The 24,067-nt window shown below is 45.0% G+C and overlaps 1 protein-coding gene across 1 annotated transcript in view; it reads left to right on the top strand.

The window, feature by feature from the left end:
- Positions 1-24,067, top strand: part of DNER (delta/notch like EGF repeat containing) — a 304,451-nt gene that overhangs the window by 191,216 nt on the left and 89,168 nt on the right. The window contains exon 7 of the mRNA XM_004576747.3: positions 19,831-19,944. Coding sequence (XP_004576804.2) covers positions 19,831-19,944 — 114 coding nt within the window. The remainder of the gene's footprint in view (positions 1-19,830; positions 19,945-24,067) is intronic.

Below are 24,067 nucleotides of genomic sequence, written 5' to 3'. Positions count from 1 at the left end.
TGCTGGGAGTCCTTAATTACAGCCTCCTTCAGGCAGGAAGAGTGTGCAATAGCTCATGATGAACGCAGCTGCTAAAAGTAGGTTAGTTCGGGGTTCTGTTTGGGAGGAACTCCAGAACTTGTCTCTACAAGCAAAGCGTGAAGCGGAGTTGGCTCTGTGAGGCTGGGAACTTCTCTGGGGTCATGGAAAAGCAGGATCTGTCTCATCCTTCTTTGAGAATAAGACTGTGTTGATGCGACGAACACAGCTGCATCCAAATGTTCTTGCATAGCAGGATTGAAAGAGAACCACTTTTGTGTGAGTTTTTGAGATCCATGGGTAGTTTTTCCATATGTACTCTCCATGACGGTTTTTTTCTTAAAAATTTATTTATTTTTATTACAAAGTCAGATATACAGAGAGGAGGAAAGACAGAGAGGAAGATCTTCTACCCAATGTTTCACTCCCCAAGTGACCACAACAGTTGGTGCTGTTCCGATCCAAAGCCAGGAGCCAGGAACTTCCTCCAAGTCTCCCATGCTTGTGCAGGGTCCCAAGGCCTTGGGCTGTTCTCAACTGCCCTCCCAGGCCACAAGCAGGGAGTTGGATGGGAAGTGGAGCTGCTGGGATTAGAACCAGAGTCCATATGGGATCACGGTGCATTCAAGGCGAGGACCTTAGCTGGTAAGCCACCATGCCACGCCCATCCATGACAGTTTTTAAAAACTTTTAAAAAATGTCATTTATTTTTATTGGAAAGGCAGATATACACAGAGCGGGAGATACAGAGAGAAAGCTCTTCCATATGCTGATTCACTCCCCAAGTGGCTGCAATGGCTGGAGCTAAGCCGATCTGAATCCAGGAGCCAGGAGCTTCTTCTGTGTCTTCCATGCAGGTGTAGGAATCTCAGGTTTGAAGGTGCTCTAATTAAGTAACTGCTATGCAAAATAGCTGACTTTTTTGTTTGTTGTGTTTCAGATTGATTTATTTTTATCTGAAAGGCAGAGCAACAGAGAAAGGAGAAACAGAAGCTCCATTTACTGGTTCACACCCCCAAATGGCTACAATGGCTGGAGCTGGGCCAGTGTGAAACCAGGAACCAGGACCTTCTTCGGGGTCTCCCATATAGGTGCAGGGGCCCAAGGGCTTGAGCCATTCTTTGCTGCCTTCCCAGACCATAAGCAGGGAGCTGAATCAGAAGCAGAGCAGCAGGTACTTGAACCAGAGCCTGTGTGGGGTACTAGTGCTGCTTCTGGAGGCTTAGCTTGCTATGCCATAGCACCAGCCGTGTCCCTAAGCTTTTGAAGATTCTTTCTGTGCTGGGATGTCAAAAGTTTTTTTTTTCAGGTACTAAAAACTGTAATTCTTTTTTTCCATGAACATTTTGAGGTTATCGGTTTTTGAATTCTCCATTCGCTACGCATAGTGTGGAAGATAGGGATATTTCTGCTTTACTGTGAATATATTGTTCCCAGTGTCATTGTCCTCTCTCAGAACCAGAGATGGCACCAGTTGAGGTTTTAGGGGATACAATGATTGTAACATGGTAGCCTGGAACGTCAGTCTAGCCTCTGGAACTGACTGGTCCTGTGACCTTGTGAAGTCCCTCCTAGCCTTTCCTAAACTCACTTGGGTTTTCTCATCTTAAAAATAGTAATTGTTATAAGGATATTTGATTATCTGACAATCCTTTCTGAAATGTCTGCTAAAAACCAGGTGTTTTCTTAGTGCTGAGAATACCATTGCAGACAAAGCAGAGTCATATTGCAAGGAGGGAGATACATAGGCAATACACAAAGCTGCAAGTTCTTTGATGTGTGTGTGTTTGCAAACGTGTATATAATATTGTGTGTCCCTGTGTGTCTAGTTATGAGAAAGCATCAGGTAGGGTGGGTGTCATGAAGTAAAAATGACACAGAGATGGGAGTAAGGTATGGAGAAAGTGATTAGGTGAAGCTTCTCTAAGGGGATCTGCTTCGGAGAACTGAATAAAATAAGCCTGCTAACCACATGACTCTCAGGGGTATTACATTCCTAGTGGAAGGAATACCACCATGCTGTAGGCTGAAAGGTCATATGTTGAATCCTGATCAACAAGGCAATGGTTGTACAAGATGGGCTCTGGCAGGTTCAGTAGGTCCTTGAAGGCTCCCTGTTGGTCAGTTGGGTTGATGGCCTTTGAAGGGGTCCTGGAGAGCTGCCTTGTCTTGCTGCCTGTGGGGGAGGCTCCCTGTGTGGGCAGTGGGCCTTTGCCTGTTGTTGAATCTGCTGGCTCCTTGGACTTGGACTTCAGAGGTTCAACACTGTGAGCAATAAGATCTTGCTGTAGCAAATTACCTAGTATAAGGTATTAAGTTCCTGAGCAGGGCGATGCAAGTAAGATGTCATGGAAAGTTCCTGAGGAGGAATCTGGAATGTTCAGGGGCTAGAGGCTGGAGCACAGAACCTGGTACCTGGAGCCTCATCCCTAGAGCTTGGAACATAGAACCTGGAACCTGGAGCCTCATGGCTAGAGCCTGGAGCACAGAACCTGGAACCTGGAGCCTAGAGTCTCATGCCTGGAGCCTGGAGCACAGAACCTGGAACCTAGAGCCTGGAGCCTCATGGATAGGGCCTGGAGCATAGAATCTGGAATCTGGAACCTGGAGCCTCATGGCTAGAGCCTGGAGCACAGAACCTGGAACCTGGAGCCTGGAGTCTCATGGCTGGAGCCTGGAGCACAGAACCTGGAACCTGGAGCCTAGAGTCTCATGCCTGGAGCCTGGAGCACAGAACCTGGAACCTAGAGCCTGGAGCCTCATGGCTAGGGCCTGGAGCACAGAATCTGGAATCTGGAGCCTGGAACCTCATGCCTGGAGCCTGGAGCCCAGAGCATGAGACAGCCGGAAGAAACAATAGAACCACACTGGAAGCTGGACCAAGATGCAGAAGGACAGGGACCTGCTGAGTGATGGAAGTGCTTCGTAGTGGAGTGGGTTGAGCCATCTGACTTCTCTATCTCCCTTTTAAGATTTACTTATTTTTGAAAGACAGAGTTGTAGAGAGACAGAAGGACAAAGATCTTCCATATACTGGTTCACTGCCCAAAGAGCTGTGATGATCTGGAAGTGAGCTGATCCGAACACAGGAGCCAGGAACTTCATCCAATTCTTCAATGTGGGTTCAGGGTCCCAAGGCTTTGGGCCGTCCTCTGCTGCTTTCCCAGGCCACAAGCAGAGAGCTGGATGGGAAGTGGAGCAGCTGGGAGATGAACCAGTACTGATACGGGATTCTGGCACTTGCAGGCAGAGATTTAGCCTGATTCACCACTGCATTGGCCCCTGATTTTTTTTCTCTTAAAAGGAGCATTGTGGAACCTGGAAGAGAACAAATATGTGGAGGGCACAGTGGGGATCAGTTAGGAAACTGTGACTGTAGGTGAATGATCAGGTCAGCTTGACCTTTGTAGTACTGGATATCAGGAGACGCTTTTGAGTTAGGACATATTTGAAGCCAGAGCTGGTAATACTTGGTTGTTTGGATGTGAGAGGCAGTGGAGCTGAGGATGATGCCAAAGGTTGTTACTGTAATAGAAGCTTTACTGAGTTACAGTCTATGTACAATCGAGATGTAAAATTCACTGGATTTGGATGTATTTGCAGAATTGTACATCCATCACCCAATCAACCTTAGAACATTTCACTACTGCCAAAATGAGCCCTCTGTTCTTTAGCTATTGCCACCCCCACCCCCTGCCAACTTGATCCTGCCATCTTCCCCACACCCAGCTTTAGGCCACCACTGGTCTACTTCTTGGGTTTATAGATCTGTCTCTGATGGATGTGTTATTTAAGTCAAACTGTGGGATGTGTTGCCTTTGGTGCCTGTCTTTGTACACTTAACCTCACATGCTTTCATGTGTCTTGGGATTGTATTCCTTTTCATGCCTGAATCATATGATCTTATCTGAGTACACGATGCGCTGTTGGTTTATTCACCTGGAGATCATGTACTCCTCTGTCTCCTGTGAATGGTGCTGCTCAGAGCTTCACACTTGCTGAGCTCTCCCTGGGTCCCAGGAGTCCCAGGCTTTTGACTTTGTCTCCTTTTCTCTGCTGAATTGCAGGTTTCCCCCTGCTTTTGCTTTCTGCATCTCAAAAACAGTCTCCCAAAGACCTACTAAGATTCCCAAGAATCTAAGTCCTTGCAGCTGCTTTCATATCTTCACCTCCTCCTTTTCCTCTTCTTCCTTTCCCTCCCCTCTTTCTTCCCTCTTGCCTGTACTTCACCTCCATTTCCTTTCCCCTCTCTGATCTCTTCATTAGTGCTACACATCACTTTATTTTCAACTTGTAATATGCTGCCCACTCACTGACACTGCTTTTCTTCCTGTGTTGTGAAACAGCTTCTCCAAGGTCATCAGTGGTGTTCTCCTCATTGATTTCCACTCTCTTTGCTGGACCTAGTCCTGCCAGTGTCACCCCTTCCTTTGTTCAGAAGCATGTCTCTGACAACTGGAGTGCCACCCCGAGTCTGGCTCCCCAAGACCTCTGCCAGCCTGTCATGCTGATGGTCGGGCTGTTCTCTGCCCGTGGTAGCAGCCACTCGCCTGGGTCATCTCCAGGTGGATTGCTTCCAGACCCTGCTCCAGCCTGGCTTTGTTTTCAGCATCAGCTCTGTTATTGGATTTGACATTGATGCATCTGCTTGCTCCTCCTCCCCAGACAGACTCAGGCCCCGATTCACCTTGCTGGCATCCCTCTGCCTCCCATGAATGCTTACGAGTCTGGCTTTTTCCTGCATCTCGAACTTCAGCCAATGATGGCCTTGTTGCTCTCTTGACTTGGACCTGAGACTCAGCCAGTGTGGCTGAAGCCTTCATCTCATTTATCTTTGGATGGTCACCATGTTTGCTTTGTTTGCAATAATTCTCCATCTGTCCCTGAAGTTCCCTTATATCACCAATCCCCTGCTTCAAGCTGCTGTTATCTGCAGCCTGAGTGCTTGTGACAAGCCTCTGTCCTCTTTTTCCATCATGCCCCTCTGCTGTGCTCACAGTTGCCAGCAGGATACTCATGAAGCCCAGGCCTGAAATAAGCAGCAAGCCAAACTTGGCTGCGGAGTTCCGTTGCTCGGTACAAAGTCAACTCTTACTACTCATTTGGGGTATGTGTGTGTGAGAGAGATCTTGGGGGAAATGAAGTGTTGTCATAGGCCCTCAGCAGTCAGTGTAAATCTCAGGGGGAGTGGTACTCTGTGGCTGCTGTGCGGATTAAATGAGCTAAGCTGTGTGGTGATCCCAGAGAGGGAGCTGGCACACAGTAGGCATTCTGCATTTGTCAGCCCCTGCTGTTGGAAGCTTCTGCACAGTGCCCTGCTGCTGCCTTTGCTGGAGATAGGGCTTCAGCTTGCTGGGGCTGCTCTCTGACCAGCCAAGCTGGACTCTCTGTGACCTTGAGGACCTCCTGTTTTCCTCTGTTAAGCCCACAGGAGGGCCAGGCTAGAGTGGGTCACTCCTGGGGCTGGCTTTGGTTGGCTGTCATAGTCCTTTCAAATTGGGTTTCATCAGGGAGAGAGGCAATGCAGAATGAGTCCAGAGGCTGGAGTTGGGATTCTGAGCTGCTGGGCTGAATTCCAGCCTGAGTCACAACTCTCCTTGGCTCCTTTAAGCCCAAATTTTCTTATCTATGAAATGGAATAATGGGATTGACTTTGTAGCAGAAAATGCATGCACAAATGCACACACTTATGAATGCATGTGAGTTTGTAAGCATTCTCATGTACACATACCACATATGCATGTACCACACCACATATGCGCAATCACAGTAACACAATGTGTGTATGTACATGTATGTAACACACATATATCCAGGAATACACACAATGTGTGGGCATGAATACACGCACATGCATACACACATATGCACACAAACATGCACCATAGCACAGAATGGTTGAGTCACCAACGGCAGTGGTCTCAGCCCAAGTGCATTGGTGAGATTCAAAGGAGGAAGAACGGGAGGCACTGTCCTCCGCATTTTGTCTCCGTGACACAGTGCCTACTCCCCATCCCGTAGCCAGGTTTGAGGGCCTGTTTGCTGATGCTTCATTTTGGCCGCAGTAGACTATCTGCTCCCAGAGAGAAGGGACAAATTGCTGTCCAGAATGGAAATGATTGAGTCAGGAAGTGACCAGTCTATAGCACATCATTGGCATGGCTGCACACTCCATGCAGAAACCCCCAAAGGTGCCATGTTGGTGACCTCAGCCTCTTTGGACGTGGAGTGGGCTGGTCATGGGCAGCCCCAGCTCAGCCTCATCTCCCTGCACTTGAGGCAGCCCAGCCTGATCGCCGGCAGCCACAGGTATCTGACTTGCTTCTGTTCCCTTGGTTTCATTTGCACTCCATGAGCAAGTCCTGTCTTGTCATCTTGTAAGCTCCCTGCAGACAGGACATAATTCTTAGATTTTTAGATTCCCCAAATGGAAGTTTTCATGTGGAAAAAAACTTCCTGAAAAAATAATTAATACTTCCTTGAGAGTTTGTTATATGAATGTAGACTTCTAATGATAAGTATCTCTCATAAGCTATCCCTGAATTTGCCTGTCCTAGAGCATGCAAACATTTTTTAAAACAATTATTTCCATTGGAAAGTTAGCTATACAGAGGGGAGGAGAGACAGAGGAAGATATTCTGTTTGCTGATTCACTCCCCAAGTGGACACAACAGCTAGAGCTGAGCCAATCCGAAGCCAGGAGCCAGGAGCTTCCTCCAGGTCTTCCACATGGGTTCAGGGTCCAAGGCTTTGGGCTGTCCTTGACTGCTTTCCCAGGGCATAAGCAGGGAGCTGGATGGGAAGCAGAGCTGCTGGGACAGGAACTGGCACCCATACAAATTCCAGTGTGTGTAAGGCAAGGACTTTAGCTGTAGGCTACTGTACTGGGCCCTAGAGCATGCATTCTTAAGACGTTTTTTATATACTGTTTTGGTCTCAGTGTTTCAAGAGTGGCCTTCAGGGCATACTAACTGGAAGGAAATCCTCCGCTCTTCATATTCACTATGTTGAAAGACATGGGGTCATCGATGTCAGAACTGCACCATGTTGCTAACACAATGTCTCGTTTTATTCCATTTCATCAGAATGAAAGGAATCATTTGTAAACATGGCTGACTATGGTGTTCATGCCTTTATTAATTTGTTATATATTGAGTACCTATGATGCCCTGATTCTGCAGTGGGTGTTGGGGCAAAATAATATCTCTGCACAAAAAGGAAGCAGATGGTTGTGGAGAGAACGCAGTGGCATGTACGTCGCCCGGCCTAGGGCTTCCGTTCTTCCACGCACGCACAGGTGCCAATATTGGTGTCACTGAGGATTTGTTCATGTGACGTGTATAATGTTCAACTTTCAGCTATTTGACTTGGATCTTTTTTCTGTAAAACTCCACTATATGTACAATTCTTAAACAAGTAATATTGGCATTTGATGTGCTGTTGCTCCTCAAACTTGGATGTGTCTTGTCTCTTGAACGTCACATTGTGAGTCATCTCTGCAGGTTCCACTTCAACTGGACTGGGATGATGTTTGGTCCATTTCCACTCATAACAAGCTCCCAGACAGTGCTGCTGCTGGTGGTGGTCTGGGGACCATATTTCAGACTACTGTTCTTAATTTCTCATTAAAGACTGTGAGGTCAAACAATACTGACATATAGTTTTGCAGTTTTGAAATCTATAAATTCTTCATTCATTCGAAAATCTGTGAGCCACCTGGGATGTACCAGACACTTTGAAAGCTGCTGTGGATTCAAGGGTGCACCTGAGGGAAGTGACCCCTGCTGTTTGCAGTTGATCTTGTCCAGTCACCAAAGCTGCCCTGGGGCTAGCGGTCATTATCCTCATTTCACCTCTCACTGAAACCAAGGTCAAAGTCAGTCCTGAATATCCTTAGCTACCTGATCATTGCATTCCAGCCCAGACCTTTCAGTCCCCAAGCCATTGACCTTTCAGCTGTACCCCTTGCCTGTTCGCCTCCTTGTTTTCTAACCTTGAGATTCGTCTTTCTAATTCTGCTGAATGTCAGCTTGCATGCCTGTGTTTTTATGACTACACTCCCCCGTGGATTGCCTTTCGGAGATGGGCTTCCAGATTCCTCTTGCTTTTCCTTGGTGTTTAAGTTGGGTTTGCATTTATCCAGATGCGCTCATGTTCCTCCTGCCAGAAGATCTCGCTGATGTCTTCTGCTGAATGATTTCTGCCTTTCAACTTTGCAATTGGATGCCTCTGGGATGGCATGTCTTGAAGGTGCAGATTCCTGCTTCCCTGTGCTAATATTAGGTACTTTATTTCAGCAGCAGCTCCCGAGGCCCTGGGACTGGACCGGCTGCTCAGATCCCTGGAGGGTGAGAGCTGAGGCTGGAGCCTTCAGTTGATAGCATCAGGCTTTCAAGTGAAATTCAGCAGTTTCACCTCACTGCACAGGCCAAGCTATAAAAAGACCAGGTGTTAAAAATAGCTCATACCGGCTGGGATGGCTAGACAGAGGCACTCAACAACATCTGTGAGGGCTGGATGGTTGAGTCGATTAGATAGAACTAAGCTTTAATACCCATTGACAAGTACCAGAGCCAAATGGGATGGGGGACAGACTGGTCTTCTGCTACACAAATTGGCAAACCAGGGTAGGGGGCAGGCTTGGTGGGGGTTATTGTGGGTCGCCCCGACTAGGCTGCAGCTCCCACTGGATGATGTAAGGGCCGAACCAGACTGGACTGCAACACCCATTGGTTCCAGTGCAACTCGGGACTGAAAACAGAACCAACACAGCAATTGCAACCACCAGCTGATCAGGGTGATGGACTGTGCCGGGCCCTGTGCTTGCTAGAACATACAAGAATCTGGTCTGGGAATACCTCAAAGTATCTTTGGAGATCTCCCCACTTGAACTGCTGGACTCAGAATTCTAACCAAGAAAAGACAGAAGACAGAATAGGACAATCATTCATCTCAGCTACATGTTGGCAGCGAAATATGGGACAAATGGAGACTTCATGATGGACCATATCAATCAGTGGACCACCTCATCGAGCGAAACTGGCAGTGACTCATAACTGGAGAACTATTAACTCCACTTGAGCACATATCTCAGAGCATGCCCCACATCCGGGACTTGGGGTGGGCGGGAAACCGGGTGGGGCTTCTCCCTCAATATCCCCTTTTACCTCAGACACATGATGGAAACAATATGGACATAATAGCATTGCCCACCTCCCTATCCCCCTGAACCTTTTTTTTTTTTTCTTCTCTTTCTTGATTTTCCTTCAACTATAGTTAACTATGTAAAGATTGTCAACAACAATACAATAAAATGGATTATAAAAAAAAAAAAACAAAAAAAAAACAAAACAAATAAACTGGCCTTAACAAAGAAAATAAATGATAAAATGAAAATAAAAAAAAAAAAATAGCTCATACCACATCCCCAGTGCTGGAAGATTTCAGGACAGCTTGCTGAAGAAACAATTGGATTCCACCTCACAGAGTCAAAACAGCATGGAGGAAAATCATCTTTTATTTCAGTAGAGGCGTTGTGAAGTAAGCATTCCACTCAAAACCAGTTCTGTAACTGTTGTGAGTACATTTTAAAATGCAACTGATTGATTGTGTTGTGTAGATTTTTTTTAATATCCTGATTCACTTCACCTACTTTTCTTGCACCTCTTACAATTTACTATTGGATGTTGTAGGCAGTAAAGGTGATGCAATGTGGGTGCAGAGAGGTAGCTTTTTAAAGAATTTTATTGTTGGAAATTAAAAGATATGACTTAGTTTTCTCCAAACCATTCCGATAAGTCACAGGAAACTAGACATTCTCTCGTCCTATAGTAATAAGTTTTAAGTTATGTTTTATATCTAGATATAAAATAGCATAAAACCAAATGTTCTAAATTGATACCAAACCAAACATAATATGTTTACACCCACTGAATACTTCTATAGTTGAATGCAAATTCTCAAAGGTATCTGATTATTTTCTACCTCTTAGTCAATGTATTCTCTAAGCCTTCTCTTGTTAACGTGTGTGATTATTCCAGCTAACACCACTGCTCATAGCCAAAATGCTTTAGAAGTAGCAGGCTCTGCTTAGATTTCCCAGTTGTACCATGTGTCCTCAAGAGGCATCCTTGCTAAATACGTCCCGAGTCACTACTTTTCTTACATCTGTGTAATGGTAACTTCTCTGTGATTCCCTAGAAGAATAGATCAGCTTTTCTAATAGCCATCTTTAAAAAAATGATTATTTCTTTATTGGAAAGGCTAAGCAAGACAGAGAGAAGGAGAGGGGAAGGCAAGAGAGAGAAAAGGAGGGGGAGAGAGAAGGAGGGAGGGAGACAGAGATAGAGTGAACGAATGAATTATTCTACTTGTTGATTCAGCTTCCCAGATGTCCACGACATTCAGGCTGAGTCAGAATGAACCCAGGATGCAGGAACTTCATCCTGGTTTCCCACATGGGTGGTAGCCCCCAAGCACGTGGCTTGTTGTTCACTGTTTTCTTACACATGCTAGCAGGAAGCTGGAATAGAAACAAAGCAACCTGGCACTCTTACACGAGGTGCTAGTGTTGGAAGTGGTGGTTTAACTTGCTACTCTACCCACAGCCCTCCTAATCTATCTTGAACCAGCAATTTTACTGATTCATTGAATATCACAATTATAAATCCCTCAGTGATGAAGTTTGCAGAATCAGACAGCATAATAGTCTTTAGTGTGCTAGCTGTTTCTAAGGATTTTGAATTTTAAAGATATTCTCAGCTTGCAGCTTCTCTGCTTTATAAAGCAGTGGTCTCTGTTTAAGGGAAGACAGGAGGCCTTTGGACAAGAACCAAAGATTTAAATCCAAAGGACTAGGGTCGACTTGACCTAAAGCAGGCTTGCCACCTCTGGCAGTAGACATTTGGGCTGTGTAATGCTTTGTTTCAGGGGCTCTCTTGTGTATTAGGAGGCTCAGCAGCATCCTGGGCCTCTGCCCGCTGGGTGCCATAGCACCCCAGGACATGTGGCAATAAACGGCGTCTCCAGACCTTACTCAATGAACCCGGAGAGGAAGACCTTCCTGGTTGGTAGCCAGTGCATTAACGGCATCTCCAGACCTTACTCAATGAACCCGGAGAGGAAGACCTCCCTGGTTGGTAGCCAGTGCATTAAATTTGGACAATGGCAGTTACAGGAGAACAAGATGATGAGTTCTGTTTCTGGTTTGTTAGTTTCGGAAGACACAAAGCACTGAGCCCTAGGTAGAAGCTCGCCTGGGGTTAGAAGGGGGTCAATTCATTCTCTTCTCATTGCACTGTGACGGGGGGAAGAGGGGCTCTTTAGCAAGGGAACTGTTTGTTCCAGTGATTCTCAAATTAGACATACAGGCTAAAATCACACAAGGTGATTTTGATAGCACAATCTTATGATAGTCATTTAAAAGGTTTAATAGCAGACCTGGCATGGTAGCCTAGTGGCTAAAGTTCTTGTCTTACGTGCACAGGGATCCCATATGGGTCCTGATTCTAGTCCCAGCAGCCCTGCTTCCCATCCAGCTCCCTGCTTGTGGCCTGGGAAAGCAGTCGAGGACGGCCCAATGCATTGGGATCCTGAACCTGCATGGGAAATCCAAAAGAGGTTCCAAGCTCCTGGCTTTGGATTGGTGCAGCTCTGGCCATTGCACATGCTTGGGGAGTGAACCATTGGATGGAAGATCTTCCTCTCTGTCTCTCCTCCTCTCTGTATATCTGACTTTCTAATAAAAATAAAATAAATCTTTAAAAAAATGTGTAATAGTTACATGGTTATACTAATAAACGTTAGGAAAAAAATTAGCTAGCACCCTTCTCCTGTGTTGTTTTGGGTATTGGTACTTAAGGAGAGACAAACATATAACTTGAAAGATACAGCTGATTTTAGGGAAAAAACTTTAAGCAGATAGACTCATTCCTTCGACAAATATTTGTACCCGGAAATCTTCACTTATTGAGAGTCCAGTGATGAAAGCAAAGTCCTGATTCTTAGGGAGTTTATGTTCTTGAAGGAGCACCAAAGTCAATGAAAAAGCATATCATAAAAAAAACCATATCATAACACGCAATGATAAATATAACACAGGGCCTTCAGGAGCCGCAGAGGACAAGCAGTGGCTCCTGTGAGGACACCTTCCCATGGGGAGGGGTCAGGTACACGCATGTGTTGTCAGGTAGAGGCACATGCTCAGTTGGAGGGCAAAGCAAGGCAGGAATTCTGAGGTCCGAATCGGTGGTTCTCCGCTGAGACCTGTACGCTGAGCCAGGTGGCCTGGATGGCCGTGTCGGAGGGAGTGGCTGCACGGAGCAATCGCGGGGTCATGCCTTCCACTGGCTTTGGTGCTCAGAGAGAACTCAGAGTTTATCTTCTGTGAAAATTAAAGAAGCTGCGATGATCCTCAGGCTCAGTTTTCATATTAAGAAAAAGAATAAGCAGACGTGATGGATGCTCTCCTGCACCACGTCTTCACGGTCCTGGTAGGTATGAACATCCCAGCAGGCACAGAGTAGCCCGACCCGAACACCGAATGGCAACGCTAGAGCTCAGCCTCTGTCACCGCTCATCTCCTCCGAATGTGCTGCTTTCTCTTACTGACCCCTAGCAGCCACAGGTGGATTCTAGTATTCTAGGACAGTTGCAGTTCTTGACCTCCATGAATAAGAGCTGGCTCACTGGACATGAGGAGAATTCCAAGAGAAGTTTCTGGTTGTCTCTCAAGTCTTGGGCCTCTGTGGCAGTTTTTTTTTCCTGTCGCTGGGATGAGCTCACACAGGTGGCACTACCCAGCAACAACCAACTCCACGCCCACACTCTCCAACAGGGCTTGCTGACCCAGTTCATAGCCCTAGAGTCCTTCAAACTCATCATTTTTGTTTATAGCCCCCACTAAGCTGCAGCTAGGGACCAGTGCTGCGGCATTTGCCACCTGCAACTCCAGCATCCCATGTGGGTGCTGGTTGGAGTCCCAGGTGCTCTCTGCTTTTGTTCTAGCTCACCGCTAATGCACATAGGAAGGCAGCAGAAGATGTTCCAAGTGCGTGAGCTCCTGTACTCATGTTGGATTCCTAGATGGTGTTCTAGGCTTGTGGGTTCAGCCAGGCCTGTCCCTAGCCATTGTGGCCATTTCAGGAAGTGAGTCAGCAGGTGGAAGGTTACTCTCTCGCAATCTCCAACTCTGCTTTTTAAATAAAAATAAATAAGCTGATCAACAACAAAGACAAAAAACAGCTGCAGCAAACTTCACTACTTAGTCGGATTTTGTGGTTGTTTTAAAGATTTCCAAAGACACTTTCTTATCTCCTCAAACTGGTAGAAGAGATGGCTCTAACACCCCTTTACTAGGTCTTCTAGGCTGCATGCAATCTTTTCTGTCTTTATTTCCTGGTATTGCAGGTAAAATTGTATCACAGTTGTATCAGTCCCTCCCAGCAACATCTGTTGTTCCCCTTTCCAGTAAATTCTCTACTGCTTGACCTCCTCTTTGCTCTCCTCTTCTTTGTAGGACAGGACTGTAACTGTGGAATCCTCTCACATCTTTGGATGTGGGGTCATGGTGTGGAAATGGTGCTAAAATCTGTGAAAAGGGTACTTGGCTGTGTGAAGGAAGGATAAGGCCCATGATAGCTGTAGCATCACCGTCAGTGGGGAGAGTGGACCAGGAGGAGAGGGGCAAGGAAGGTTACGGTGTTGCTTTTAACCAGGGAGTGAAGTTTTGGGAGTTATTTCTAACCCTTTGGGAAGCCAGTGGAGGGTTTTAAATATTAGCAAGTAGGATATAAATTCTCTCTTTAGAAGCCCTCCCTGGCTACTCCTGAGGCTCTGGCTATCTCACAAGACCTGGACCTCTGGAGTGATTGACCCGTCTTTGGGATCCTCTCTGTGCACCATGGACTGGGTGGAAGCAAATGCGTGGGAGAGTTGAGCCAGAGCCCCTAGCAGGGGTTCCGGACATTGACATCTAGGACTAGACTAGCAGGACCTCGGTTGTGACCATGTTGTGGCTGCAAGGAGGAGCTAGGCCACCAGCTGGAAGGGAAGGGACTTTGACAACTTCTGGTGTGTGCCTTGCTGTGAGAGGGGTGAGAGGTAGACTTTTGATCCTTGGGAGCAAGGATGAAGGGTTCTTAGGAAGGTATTAGTGACATTCACAGCTTCTCTGTGACATCTGTGTGGGTTTTGCCTTGTACCTTATCAGTCTTTCACTTGGAACTTACAGCATATAGATCTCTAAGTCTGAAATGTGTGTGTGTGTGTGTGTGTGTGTGTGTGTGTGTGTGTGTGTGTTAGGGCAAATCCTCCCATAACTCACAAGGTTACCACTTGTTACCTTTCTTTTCTGCAGCATGGCTCTGTCAGGTGCGTGCCACTGCTTTGTACATAGTTAATGTTCTTATTTGCCAGAGAAGAGATGAACTTGCAGAGAGAGAGAGGAATGGACCTAGGCAAAGCACTTTTCATTGAAATCCTTAGTCCTCACTCATTTAGATTCTTTGGAGCAGAAGACTCAGGAAGGGTGATTTGGGTAAGTCTTAGTCATGCAGGGCAGGGTGTCACAGAGTAACAGAGTCAATGATTTGTCTGACACCTTGGTCCAGTTACAAGGAGTGACTCACTGGGAGTTCAGAGCCCTTCATCCTGCCAAGGATGTTCATGATACCTTTTCCTGTGGCTTCAGTGAGCTGGCAGGAGGACGGCAGTCACCTGTGGGACCAACTGGTGACTCCATTGAAGACTGTAGGGATACATGGATTTTCTTGATCAGCCTGCAGCCTGGCATGGACAAGGGGCAGATTTACGGCTACAGATCTACAGCTGCTTCTTGCCGGTCACATTGGTTAGTTGTGTGTATCAATGCTCAGTAAAACTGTAATCTCATTGACTTGACTGCTTTCTTCCTCTCCGTCCTTCCCACATGCCCCATTATTGTGTCTTCATCTCTAGGGACACCGAGCCTTACAGGCACGTCCACCTAATCATTCATTATAAGTACAATTAGTTACATAACACCTTTTCCTCTGCAGTTTTCTGTGTGACAGTGTGGGATATATGGGAACTCTTTGTGTATTCACAATTTTTGTTTTTCAAATTCAAAATTATCCTGACATTAAGTTTCTTTAAAAAATCCTTAAAGAGGGCCCGGCGGCGTGGCCTAGCGGCTAAAGTCCTCGCCTTGAAAGCCCTGGGATCCCATATGGGCGCCGGTTCTAATCCCGGCAGCTCCACTTCCTATCCAGCTCCCTGCTTGTGGCCTGGGAAAGCAGTTGAGGACGGCCCAATGCATTGGGACACTGCACCCGCATGGGAGACCCGGAAGAGGTTCCAGGTTCCCGGCTTCGGATCGGCGCGCATCGGCCCGTTGCGGTTCACTTGGGGAGTGAATCATTGGATGGAAGATCTTCCTCTCTGTCTCTCATCCTCTGTGTATATCTGGCTGTAGTAAAATGAATAAATCTTTAAAAAAAAAATCCTTAAAGACTTTAAAGCTCTAGAAGAAAAGTGATGATGTTTTTGTTGACTCTGGACCAGCGTTTTCCACTGAAGAAGATTATTGGCATTGTGTGTAACACTCTTACACTTGAGCTTCTGAACCAAAGTAGGGCTTTCGCATCTCCACCCAATAAATGCCCGTGGCATCCTCAGACACCCTACACTTTCAAAGCTGAATTAGTCTCCTACCCTGAAGTCTTAGCAAACTTGCACACAGTGTTGAAGATTTCATTTATTAGATCTTTAAGAACTACTTAAGTGTATGGGAGAATTTATATATCATTAGACAGTTCTCAAAAATCATAAAAAATAATCAGTGTGCTTTAAAATGTGTTTAGTGAAATTTATAAATGGAACTGAACATTGAAGAGACTATTAAAAGTGACCTTTAGAAATATCTCCTTGTGCTAGGACAACAATGATATATTTACAGGTAAAATGAGATTTGCTTTAAGATACTCTCATGGGTAAAATATGGAAATGTGAGAGGGCAGGCTAAATTAAATGAACAAAATGTTCATGATTGTTGATATGAGGTAATAGAAATGTGAGGTTTATTTGCTTGTCTCCCTATGTTTGAGTACATTTACAAACAGAAAAATCAAAAGGTGGTTCTTAAAGTTTCCTTTGAAGAATTTTGTCATTCACAGAGTCTTCATTATTGTTCTGTTCTTTCTGTGTTAGGGACTTGGAGCCCCCAGGTGACTGGCTATTGCTGGTGTTTTTGTGTGGTTTCATCCACAATGGTAGGATTCGTGATACCTCCCATATTCTTTAAGCCTCAATGCTCCTAGGAAGCTGTGGTTTGCGATCAGTTATCTTTGTCATGAGTGGACTTCCAAGCCATATTGCAGAACTTTTGAAGGCAAGGATTTAAAAAGCAAAAAGACAAAAATAACGGAACAAACAAGCAAACATTAAAAAAAGAAGAAGAAGAAGAAAACAACTGTTGGTACCTGGAGCCCAAGTATAGTCACAGATAGACCATAAGTTACAAGTGAATATTTAATTCATAGGTATCTCTGTGTAGGCTCTGCATTTTGTTATCATCTGCTGGTATTTTTGTTCATCCTAAATACAGATTTTTGGATGACCGTGATACAGAGTGCCTTAGACATTATGTTCTCTTTAGTGATTTTTCTCCAAGTGGAAAATGCACAGCACATTGTCATGTCTGCTGTAGTCACCCCAGTGTGCTGTAGAACCCCAAAACTGTAACTTAGAACCAATCACTCAGCCTCTCTTCCTCTCTCTCATCCTCTTGTTTTCCCCATCTTTGGCAACCACTATTATATTCCCAACTTCTGTGATATCAACTTGTTAGGATTCCGCAGGAGTGACATCCTCTGGTATGTATCTTTTGTGCCTGGCTTCTTTCGGTTAACTTGATGCCCGTTAGTTACTTCTGTGTTGTAAATAACAGAATTCCGTCCTTTTCATGGCTGAGTAGTATTCTATGATGCAGATTTCTACACCATGTTCTTCATTCATTGAACAATTGATGGGTACATAGGTTGTTTCTGTTTCTAGGCTCTTGCGTCCATTGCTGCAGTAACCATGGGAGGGCAGTGGTGTCTTTGATGGGCTGATTTCATCCCAGTGGTGGGATTACTGCATTCTGGGGTAATTGTATTTTTGAGGAACCTCCACAGCATTTTCCACCATGGGTGTACTGATTGACACTGCTGCCAACAATGGGAAACCGTCCCCTTGGCTCCACATCCTCTCCAACACACATTGTCTTTTGTCTCAGGCAATCTAGTAGGCATGAGGCAATGTCTAACTGTGGGTTTCATTTGGATTTCCCTGAGTATTAGCAGTATTGAACATGTTTTCATGTATCTTCTGGTGATTTTTATGCGTTACCTGATGTCTGTCTGTCTGAATCTACTGCCCATTTTTAAGCTGAACTGATCATTTGCTACTGGACTGAGACTTTCCATGTGCTAGCTGCCTTTCAGATGTATGACTCCCATTCTGCAAGTTGCCTCTCTACTCTTGCTGGTTGCTTTCGCCGTGTGGCAGCTCTCCAGTCCTGGAACCAGCTTCACTGATCCAGAGGCCAGTGTCCTGAAGTCTCTTCCATGTTTTCTTACTGAAGTTCTGGTTCTTTTGTTGAGGTCTGTGATGCCTTTCAAGCTGAGGTTTGTATATGGGGAGAGAGGACAGTGGCGTGGAGCATGTAGTATCAGTCTTACACGCGGTTAGGCAGCGTCCTGAGCACACATTACTAAAAACCAGGCACTCTCTTTCATTTTGAATCTAGAACTTTTGTTTGAAAATGTAATCTTCATATAGTGTTGTAATATTCATACATTCTGCTGTGGAATGGATTTTTGTTCTGGTGTTTGGATATTTAGTTCACAGGTTTGTTACTTTATCTTTTCATATTCATGGATCGCCAAAAACCCTCTGGGTTGTCTTAAAGCAAAGATTGTAAGAACAGTAGAAAGTTGTAGTCTTTGATTAATAGTCTGTAATTTAAGCTAGTTAGGCAAGGTAACTGAAGCCCAGGCAAATCATCTCTTATCCAATACTATTAATTTACTTATTTTAAATCTGGGATTTAAGTAATCAAGACAATCTTTCTAAAATAATAATTTGGGAAAAGTTTTTCTATAGTGAAAAACATCCTGAAGATACAAAAAAATGTTACAGAATGATTGAAGTTTGTAGAAAATCTCTATACATCCAATGTTTCTGAAAAGGATTATCTTCAGGGTGTTAATGGTCCTGTCATTCAAATAACGTAACTAAAGACACCTTTTTCTGTCATTATTTTAACTCTTTTATTTCTCAAGTATTCCACCATAATCCGCTTTCTTTCATGTCCCACTTTTAAGATGAGAAACATGTTACCTTGTTATTTTTTAAAATTTTCTCTGTGGAAACAATTTTTTTAAGAAATTGGTTAAAGAAAATCTGGGGCCCCAGCATGGTAGCCTAGCAACTAAAGTCCTCGCCTTGCATGTGCCAGGATCTCATATGGGCACCAGTTCTAATTCTGGCAGCTCCACTTCCCATCCAGCTCTCTGCTTGTGGCCTGGGAAAGCAGTTGAGGACTGCCCAAAGCCTTGGGACCCTGCACCTGCATGGGACACCCAGAAGAGGCTCCTGGCTCCTGGCTTTGGATTAGCTGCGCTCCAGCCATTGAGGCTGCTTGGGGAGCAAATCATTGAATGGCAGATCTTCCTTTTTGTCTCTCCTCTCTTCATATTTGACTTTCCAATAAAAAGAAAATAAATCTTTAAAAAAATCCCTGGAATTTATTTGAACTTTTTGGCTTCACAGGTGTTAGAGTAGATTTACAGCCTTATTTCCCATCCTATGTGCGTAACTTAAGTTATCTAAGAACATCACCATGGGGGGAGGCGCTTGCTTCACTGAGAAGTCAGTTCAATTTGTGATGTAAATAAGTGTTAGGAATCATTATACTTAGATAAGTCAGTCTCCCCAAAAAGATATCATCTGTTTCCCTTGAGTTGTGGTGGTAATATCTAGAGTACAGAAAAATGTCACGTGCATGAGTGAAACAGTCACGTTGAGATTTGGTTGCTGTTCCTCACCCTTGTCTGTACTCTTGAGGAATGGTGGTTTCTTTTTTCTACTAATCATTTGTTGGATCCTTTTTCTGATGGAGGGTTGAGCCTATGTGAAGTGTGAAAATTGGGGGGAAAAAAAGAAAAGGAAGGAAGAGGCAGGGAAGGCTCGTGGGTGGGAGGGAGGGAGGGAGGGCAGAAAGTACCAGTATGCTGTGTGTGTTCTTTATGAAATCTGTTCATTTGATACAAACAAAATAATTTTATGTGGTTTTATAATGATGACCGCTTTCCCTAGGTCATCACAATGACATTGAACAAAAAGTGTCAGGAGAAGGTCTGGGCACTGCGCCTCTTCATGGATAGGATCTTAGAGGCAAATGATCCCATCCATGTTAATTCTGCACTCTCTCTGTTCATTCCAAAAGATAAAGAGTTTGTGCCATATAATACTAAGCATATTAATTGCTACTTTCTAACTTGTATTTTATTCTGGAGGCATAAAGGCGTATTTGACCATCTTTATGCTGAAGAAACGTCTGTCTTTTTGATCAAGAGTTTTGAAAAGTAAATAATGTTTGAACCGTGGTTGTAAACCACTATGATTTTTTTCTACCTGTAAAGGTACATTAGCTCAAGAGGTGGGGAGGGGATTGGCTCGGGGCTGCTGCCCTTGTCTCGCGTTCGGCCCAGGTGAGCCTGTCTCTTCCTGGTGTGGCCCATAGTGGCTTTAGAATTATAGTTTATAAAATGTGCATTTTGTTTCATTCAGGTTACACTGGACAGCTTTGCGAATCCAAGATTGATTACTGCATCCTAGACCCATGCAGAAATGGAGCCACATGCATTTCCAGCCTCAGCGGATTCACCTGCCAGTGTCTAGAAGGTAACCCCTGCTCATGACCCCAGGAACACCTTTCATGTTCATTAAGGCATGAATGATCAGCTGTCCACTTCAAATTTCTCAAAAAAATTCTTCATGAGAAAGCTTGTTTCTAAAACAAGGCGGTCATCTTGTTTTTAAGTCTGTGCTGGAATAGCTTGAACATTATGTTTGCACATTAACTATGATCTAGGAGTTTCTGTGGTTTTTGTTTATACATTGAAACAATGGACAACTACAAAAAGGTAGAATCTCTGTGGATGAAATTTTGCTTAAGATTCTTATTTATTTAAATTGGTTCTTAATACCAGTTCACATGAAAGAATTCAACCTAAAATTCAGGTGCTTTTTGTTTCAGTTAATTATGTCTTTAGAAACTCAAGGATTACTTTTACTTTACAAAAGTGTTTGTCAGTTTCATAGTTTCACCCCAAGTAAGCAGACCCTTAATCTTAGCTAGCAAGGTAGTGTTCAGGAATGATTTTGTACTCGAAGGAAGTTTGTTCCATTTATGCTTGGAGGGATATTATGGGACGGATTACTTTAAACCTTTAATGTTGTACGAATAACATGACATTAGAGGGTTTTTCTCCTTGAGACCAACATGTAAGCTCCTGATCCGCAGAAGTGATATTGACAACTACGTGAGATAGAGCCACGTCCTCTGCAGAGATTAAATGCTGAGCCTGAGTGCATCCGGAAACTTTTCTGCACTAAGAATGACCTCAGACGGCCCCTGCTTGAGGGGCTGCAGGGAGGGAATGGGCCCCCTAGGAGGCCCAAGGCTGTGGCTCCCTGGGAGCAGCAACCTTGCATCCTGTGTCTGGTGGCTGGCTTAGAATCCCAGTTCTGCTTGCAATTCCAGCTTCCTTCTGGAACGTTCCTTGGGAAGCAGTGGTAACGACTCAAGAGGTCGGATGTGCCGCCTGTGTTGGAGATGTGGGTTGAATTCCTGGCTCCTGACTCTGAGCTGGCCCAACTCCAGAAGTTGTGAGCACTTGGGGAGTAAACCAGTGAATGGGAAAAAACAGTCTGTTTCTCTGCCTTTCAAATAAAATGAAAAGTTTAAAAAGATTTATTTAATTATTTGACAGGCAAACTACAGAGAGAAATAGAAGGAGAGATAGACAGTGATAGAGAGATCTTCCACCCTTTGATTCCCTCCTCAAATGGTTGCAATGGCTAAAGTGAAGACAGGCTGAGACCAGAGGCCAGGAGTTTCTTCTAGGTCTTCCAGTGGGTGTGGAGGCACAAGCACTTGAGCTATGTTCTGCTGCCTTTTAGCAGCTGGAGTGGAAGTAGAGCAGCTGGAGAATGAACTGGCCTCCATATCGGGTGCCAACATTGCAGGCACTGACTTAACTGGCTGTGCCAGAGTGCTAGCCAAAAAAATAATTTAAAAAAGATGTTGATTCAGTGCATGCCAATCACAGAAGGGTGAATTGTTGTCTCCTGGGCAGGGTTGGTCTGTATCACCCTGAGTTATCCCTTGTCCAGCTGTGTATTCAATAAATGAGCACAGTTACTGTGACAGTGTCTGGTGTGCTGGACGAGCCTTTTTCCTTCTCTACCTGCCCTTCTTTTGCAGTGCAAACTTCACTCTTAACTGAATGAGAAAACTTGTAAACATCACCCAGGCTGATGATGGAGCACACGAGCACCAGGCATCATTTGCCCACGAGCACTTAGTTACATCTTTGCTGAACTGCCAGCTGACTCTGGTTGTTGGCTTGGGCATTTGTCAAGGGCAGGCTTCAAGGTCAATATGGAATTGAATTGGAGTTTTGCAAAAAAGCCTGGATGACTCCAGTGTGTTCTGTTGTTATTGTTTGGATTATTACCTGAAAGTTAGATTCTGAGACTTAGTGAAGAGGTGATATGCATAAAACACACTGACAATAAGGGCTGCTTCTTGAATCCCAGAGTCTTTATTTTTAAGATTTATTTTGATTTCAAAGGCAGCTTTACGGAGAAGGAGAGATGGAAGAGAAAGAGATCTTTCATCTGCAGGTTCACTCCCCAAGTGGTCACAATAGCCAGAGCTGAGCCAACCTGAAGCCAGGAACTTCTGCTTGGTCTCCCATATGGGTGTGGGGAATGAAGGATGCGAGCCATCCTCTGCTGCCTTCCCAGGCCATAAGCAGGGAGGTGAATCCGAAATGGAGCAGCCTGAACTAGAACCAGTGTTCATATGGGATGCTGGATCTTCCGGTGGAGTATTAGCCTGTTGAGCCATAATGCCACCTTCCCACCCTTGAAGATTCTTCTTATGCTCACATTTCCTTTCCCATTTCCTGTGGAAATTGCAGAGCATTTTATGCGTGTGTCAGGTGTGAAGATGTAGTAGTAGGACTGACCCAGCCTCTCCCACACATGGATGTGAGGGTCCTTCATGGAACATGTGTGTTAGGAAAGAACTGTGCACAGATTTCAACTTAGCTGTTAATTCCATTTTCCATGACCTGTTTGATGTACCCTTGTAAGTGTTGACTTCTAGGAGAGGAAGGGTAGAGTCTGAAGCAGAAAAACTGATGGACTCAGAGGATTTGGAGATACAGTGAAGCAGCCTGGAGAGGGGCTGGTTATGGACAAGAGAGAGAGTGGCCCGAGTGTAGCTTCAGTAGTTGGTTGTGTCGTTCATGGAGAAGTATTCTGTTTTGGGAATGAGTATGGATGGCCCTTGTTGGGTTTAACTGGAGACTTCCACTGGGGAGCTGTTGTGTGAATCAGGAAGAAGCCTGGGCCCAGTGCGAGCACAGAGACCCTGGCTCTACAGATGGTAATGTGCGCCCTGGGTGTCTGCGGGATGTATAGATGGTGGACTTTCTCTTCTTCATTTCCTGTCAGTTCCTTTGCCTGGGTTGAACCAAGAGAACTGCAGTGCTCTGAACCTGCAAGGAAGGAGACGAGCTTCTTAGTGGTCTTTCTCTGAAGACTTTCCTTAAAGACCAGCCAAGGGTGTGAGGGCTCTGGTCATTATCTAGAGGGATTCTTGGCAGTGTTCTGAGCTCCTCAGCTGGAGCACGGCAGCAATGCCTGGCGTTCCTCGGACAGCCTCGCTCCCTGGCCTATGCTAGAGTAGTAGTCCGTATCTGTAAAGCAGCGTGTGCTTGGCTGCTTCTCATGTCAGCTGTGCCAAGTGTCTCAGATCCATGCAAGGCGCTAGAGTCCGGGGTCAGCCACTGTTCTTGGCCCTTGTCTGTGTTCCCCTTGGACAGTGGGGTGGACCGTGCTCTGCTTCTCAGCGTTATCCTCACATTGAAGGAAGTGTATGTTATTCGTCTTCTCACAGTCACTCCTGATACCCTACTTCCAGAGAGTTCTTTTTTAAAATGTGGGGGCAGTTCATCAATATTTGGTAAATAATTCAACTGTGAAAGCCAACAGTTTGGTACTACTCCCTCCATTAACCAACTGCTTTGGTGCTTACAACAATCCTAGGAAATACATACTGTTAATATTTCCATTTACCAGATTGGGAAACTGAGGGCCCAAGAAGGTAAACAACTTGCCTGAAGCTGCACAGGTCACAGGTGGAAAGCCGGGCAGCTTGGCTTCCATGTTCTTATCCACCATCTATCTCTAATATAGTTCAAAAACTAAATCCTATGATGTTTATTTTTAAAGATTATCTGTGTAACCATTGTCATGATTCAGACAGAGGCAAGGTTTTTGGGTTCTGAAATTTCTAAACACTCTTACTACTTAATTCTTAAGTCTGCAAAAGCAAGAACATATTTTCTTGCTTTTAGAGCAATGTGCTATAAAAGGGAGTGTTCCCTCTGGGCAGCGCTTTCAGTGCCGCATGTCGAAAACACGGTTCCTTCCCCCTCTGAGCATCTTCTTCTCTTTTCCATCTCATCTGGACAAGCTTTCACTGGCTCCGTGCCTTCCTGGCCACTCTCATGACTCTGGTCTTCCTTTTAGCCCCTTGCCTGAAGTTCAGAGTGAGTCACTGGAAGGACTCATGCATTCCCTTCTGGGGTTGTCTGCTCCTGTCTGATGCTGGGATTTTTTTCTCCCTCATTAATGGCTTCTGTCATTTCTTTGAACATTGACTCTGCTGTCACTAGACCCTTTTTGGAGAGGAGTTTCAGATTCTGGTTCCAGTGGGGGTGATTAGAGT

This window comes from Ochotona princeps, chromosome 5 (genome assembly GCF_030435755.1).
Source record: "Ochotona princeps isolate mOchPri1 chromosome 5, mOchPri1.hap1, whole genome shotgun sequence".
Classification (NCBI taxonomy): Eukaryota; Metazoa; Chordata; class Mammalia; order Lagomorpha; family Ochotonidae; genus Ochotona; species Ochotona princeps.
This window is presented reverse-complemented; position numbering and strand designations above follow the sequence as displayed.